Source organism: Phaethon lepturus, unplaced genomic scaffold (assembly GCF_000687285.1).
Source record: "Phaethon lepturus isolate BGI_N335 unplaced genomic scaffold, ASM68728v1 scaffold33280, whole genome shotgun sequence".
NCBI lineage: Eukaryota > Metazoa > Chordata > Aves > Phaethontiformes > Phaethontidae > Phaethon > Phaethon lepturus.
In genome coordinates this window covers 55,932-60,244 of record NW_010511742.1, presented here as the reverse complement: position 1 = coordinate 60,244, position 4,313 = coordinate 55,932, and the positions used below count along the sequence as shown (strand labels likewise).

Here is a 4,313-nt window from a genome sequence, read left to right as displayed (position 1 = left end):
ATGACTAAGTCCAGCTCATGGAAAGGCCTATAAATGTAAATTCAAGGTTTATTTTCCTTCTCACACATGATAAATACTTAATATACTGAACCTCATTACCATTTTTTAAAAATTTTGTTTAAAAAAGTTAATGAATGCCCTTAGATTATCTTCTCTCTCAATGGCTCTGAGGAGTTGTCCTGATTCCCTTTGTGCAGGAGTCACGCAGAAACACAAGCTGCTTGCATTTCCCCAGTTTCAGCAGCAAGCAGGAACTGACCTGCCAATCTTCCCGGAAAAAAAAAAACACAACATTAAACAGTAAGTTTCCATAAGCCATAAAGCTTTTTGAAGTCGCTAGCTATTCTACAAAGGAACTGAAATGATTTGGACTACAGAAGAGATGCACCATAGCACTAGTAATGTCCCCTCGTGCCCAGCACACCCAGCCTTTACAGCAGGATGTTGTCTTGGGGTGTGTACATCAGGAAAGGAGAACGGATTTGGTTTAGCCTCAGTACAAGTGTCTGCCTCCCTTCATAGAAAAACACAAAGCTCATGACCGTCTGCTTGGGGAGCAGCAGGCACTTGCAAGCCAGGTGGGAACAAGGACCTGCTCCCACGTCAGAGGGAAAGCATTAGCCTGGAGCTGCACACTCACTCTCCAGGGAGGGACCTGCAGATCTGCCTGGAAGGAGAAGGATACACTGGAGCTGTGCAAGGGTCTGGTGATGGTGGGCATGGAGATCCGAGGCTGCAGCACCCGGATCGGCAGAACTCAGGCAAACCACAGAGGTAATGTGTTGTGAGAGTGGGAGAGTGTGCTGGTCCGCAGCGGTTCCTTGGCAGGATACTGACCCCATCCAGTTTGGGCAGCACTGCCCAGGGATGCCCGTCCTCCTGCCTGTGAGGGTGGCGGTGGTCACAAGATGCCACTCCACAGATCCCTGGAATTCTACAGATTGCCCCAGGAGTACCATGGCCAACCAAACTTCTGCCTCAATGCTTGAGTAAATGGCTTTCAGCAGGCCTAGTCTGGACACCAGCCTGATGACCACCAGGTACTAAACATCTCCTTAACTGGAAAAGGGAGAAGAGGAAAAAAGCAAGCCAGCCAGCTGATGGAGCCCACTGTGTTCCAGTGTGAGAACTACTATTCAATTGGAAGGACACACACACGCGCACACACACGCACACCAACACAGTCCAGTTAATTCAAGTCTCCTTTGGTTGTAGAAGAGTTAAGCCAGAAGCTACTCAAGGGGAAGGTGTTGAGATGGGTCCCGATACAGCTACGGCACCCTTGCCTCCGCGCTGCGCAGCAAACGGTACAGGCTTCACTTGCAGCTCGGCAGTGTGTCCTGCTGCTGGGAAGACCAGGTGTGATGCAAACACGTCCTGAACACATCTGGGGCAAGGGAGAAAAGTCTGCTCAGTCTGCTGGCTCACGGTGATGACAGAAGTCAAGAAGAGACTGGATGGAAATTTGAAAGGGAGCACCACTACCCTGTCAGGGCAGTGCTCAGCACCTTGCGGAAATCCACTCTGCCCTACTCTGCTATTGCTGCTTTATAGGTCACAGTCTTTTCGAGCGCTGGAAAACACTCTGCATGTCCTGTGCTAAAGGATTAAGACACAAGAATGAAAAAACTGCCTGATGGCTTCTTCTAAGATACCTTTTTCCCTGACCTCCTTCAGATTCCCCGTTTCTCAGGCCTGGCCAGTTGCAGCTTTGTACAAAGGAGCCTGAACGGATATTGCGTATTGCTGGAGAAAACTGCACTGAGTAAGTGCAGCAGGCTCCTCTCCCAGCCCAGCTGGAGATGATACCTGTCCTTCAGTGAACCACGCACGCAGCAGGTCCCAGCAAACGTACGGACAAACCTCACAAAGCAACACCTTGCAGGGACAGAGACCTGGGCAGATGACAGATAAACCCCCTTCCCTGGTTCCACAGAGTCCAGCAAGGGCATACACCTGACTGCTCACCGCCTGATCCCCGACACATTTCCAGTCCCAGGGCAGCCTGACTGATCTGCTTCCTCTAAATACAGTAACAAGAGCAAGGCCCCTAGATGTGCCTGGGAACCCGTCTACGAATCAGACCTGGAACTCAAACACGCTGGATCAGTAATGTGACCATTTCAATGGAGTTGGAGATTTTTACCCAGAGTGGACTCTTTATTTCAGCTTTATCATTTGTAAAAGGAAGAGGAAAAGGTCATGGATACTCTCTCCCTTCAGCTGGGCCACACTCAGACTTAAGTGAATGTCCTTGCTCATGTCACAAGAGAATACGGATGGGATGTGCATGGGTTAGGGGCTGGGCTCAGGGAAGTGAATTTAAAAAAAAAAAAACAAAAACCAAAACACAAAGATTCCCCTCCCTAAACATTAAAAGACTGAAACCTGCCTTCCATATTCACCAACCTCACTTTGGCTCTGAGTCGGCCAACTCACGACAGACAGAATCCTGGTTACGGGCTAGCGCTGTGTTTTGTTCAGGTAAAGGGTCCTGCCCCTGAGGAGTCTGTGCTTTTCCACTCAGCCAAGAAATCTGGTCAATTGTCTGAATGTTCGTGACAAGCCACTGCATCTCCTCTGGGGGCACCGGTGCTTCCCTGGCTGGCCGAGGGGTCTGCTCAAATGCACGCAATCTCTCTGATGTCCAAGGGGTTTGCTCTGCGGGGGCTGAGGCCACCTCCCAGCCGGGTTGAAGGGTTGGCTCTGGTAGTTTCTCTGCTGTCCGGGGAGGCTGCTCTGCAGGCGTCAGGGCTTTTGCAGTGGGCCAGTGGGTTTGCTCATGCATCTGTAATTTCTCTGTAGGCCAAGGTACCTGTCCGACATGCATCACCGCCTTCCCAGCAGACCAAGAGATTTGCTCACCAGCTAGCATGGTCCTCTCTTTCTGCTGGGGACTCAGCTCCACAGCCAGGGCTCCCCTCTCCTTCAGTTGTGCATTCTGGTCAACGGGTCGCAGTGCCTTCTCTGACAGCAACAGCCTCGGAGCCAATGCAGCTGGAGGCTTGTCCAAGGCTTGAGGCCGAGGAGCCACGGCAGCAGCCAGCTTGTCTGATGCCTGAGGCCACGGGGCTGTAAGAGTGAGAGGCCTCTCCAAGAGCTGAGGCCGGGCAGCCCCGGAGCTGAGAGCCTTCTCCGGAGGCAGGACTCGCAGGGCCCCAGAGTCAGCAGCCTTCTCTGGAGGCAGGGGCCGCAGCATCCCTGGGGCGAGTGCCTTCTGTGTGAGTGGGATCCGCAAGGCACCCGAGCCGAGAGCCTTCTCCATGGGCAGGACATGTGGTGACCGGGAGCCAGGAGCCTTCTCCAGAGGCAGGGGCCGTGGTGCCCCTAAGCTGGGAGCCTTCTCTGTGGGCAGGATCCGTGGCATCCCTGAGGCAGAAGCCTTCTCTGAAAGCAGGGGACGGGGCACCCCCGAGCTGGGAGCCTTCTCCATGTCTGGGACCCACACTGCCCCAGAGAAGGAAGCCTTCTCTGGAGGTAGGGGCCGTGGCACAGCCAATCCAGGAACCTTCTCTGTGGGCAGGATCCGAGAGACCAGGGAGCTGGGGACTTTCTCTATGGGCAGAGGCCACAGCACCCCAGGACCGGGAGCCATTTCTGATGCTGGGACCTGCAGCACCACAGAGCTGGGAGCCTTTTCCAGAGACTGAGGCTTCATACTCGGGGCAGAAACTTTGTCCAATGGCTGAGGCTGATCAGCTGCAGTAGGCTCATCCACTGGCTGGGACTGCAGGGTCCCCACTGTGGCAAGAAGTCTGTCCGACAGTTGAGGATGCAGGCATTTCGTTGGGAACTCATCCAGCAGCTCAGGCTGCTGGGTCCTGGTGTCAATGAGAGACTTGTCCGATAACCCCAAAACCCCAGGGGCAGCAAGAGGCTCATCTGACAGCTGGAGTTGCAGGGCCCCAGAAGTAACAAGCGACTCGTCCGATGACTGCGGAGTTCCCGGAGGAGATTTGCTCGGCAGGTGAGGCTGTGAGGCATCACTGGAGGACTCGTCCAGTGGCCACAGCACCGCATTGGTGGGAGGTTTGTCGGGCTGCTGAGGCCTCAGCGCTACGATGATGGGTTGTTTCTCTGACTGCAGCCTTAGGGACAGGGCAGCCTGGGGCCTGTCCGATGGCTGCAGGCGGAGCGACAGGGTGGTGGGAGGCTTGTCTGAAGGCTGCAGCCGGAGAGAGAGGGTGGTGGGGGGTTTGTTGGATGGTTTCAGCCTCAGTGACAAGGTGGTGGGGGGTTTATTTGATGGTGGCAGTCTCAGCGCCAGGGTGGCGGGCGGGTTGTCTGGGGGAGGCAGCCCAAGGGGCCGGGGG

The 4,313-nt window shown here is 54.5% G+C and overlaps 1 protein-coding gene across 1 annotated transcript in view; it reads right to left on the bottom strand.

Moving 5' to 3' along the window:
• Window positions 1–2,410: 2,410 nt before the first annotated feature.
• NSD1 (nuclear receptor binding SET domain protein 1) overlaps window positions 2,411–4,313 on the bottom strand; it is a gene marked incomplete at its 5' end in the record, with an annotated part of 41,832 nt that continues 39,929 nt past the window's right edge. The window contains 2 exon segments of the mRNA XM_010284956.1: window positions 2,411–4,308; window positions 4,311–4,313. The exon segment at window positions 4,311–4,313 is cut by the window's right edge and continues 429 nt beyond it. Of these exon segments, the coding sequence (XP_010283258.1) occupies window positions 2,411–4,308; window positions 4,311–4,313 (1,901 nt within the window).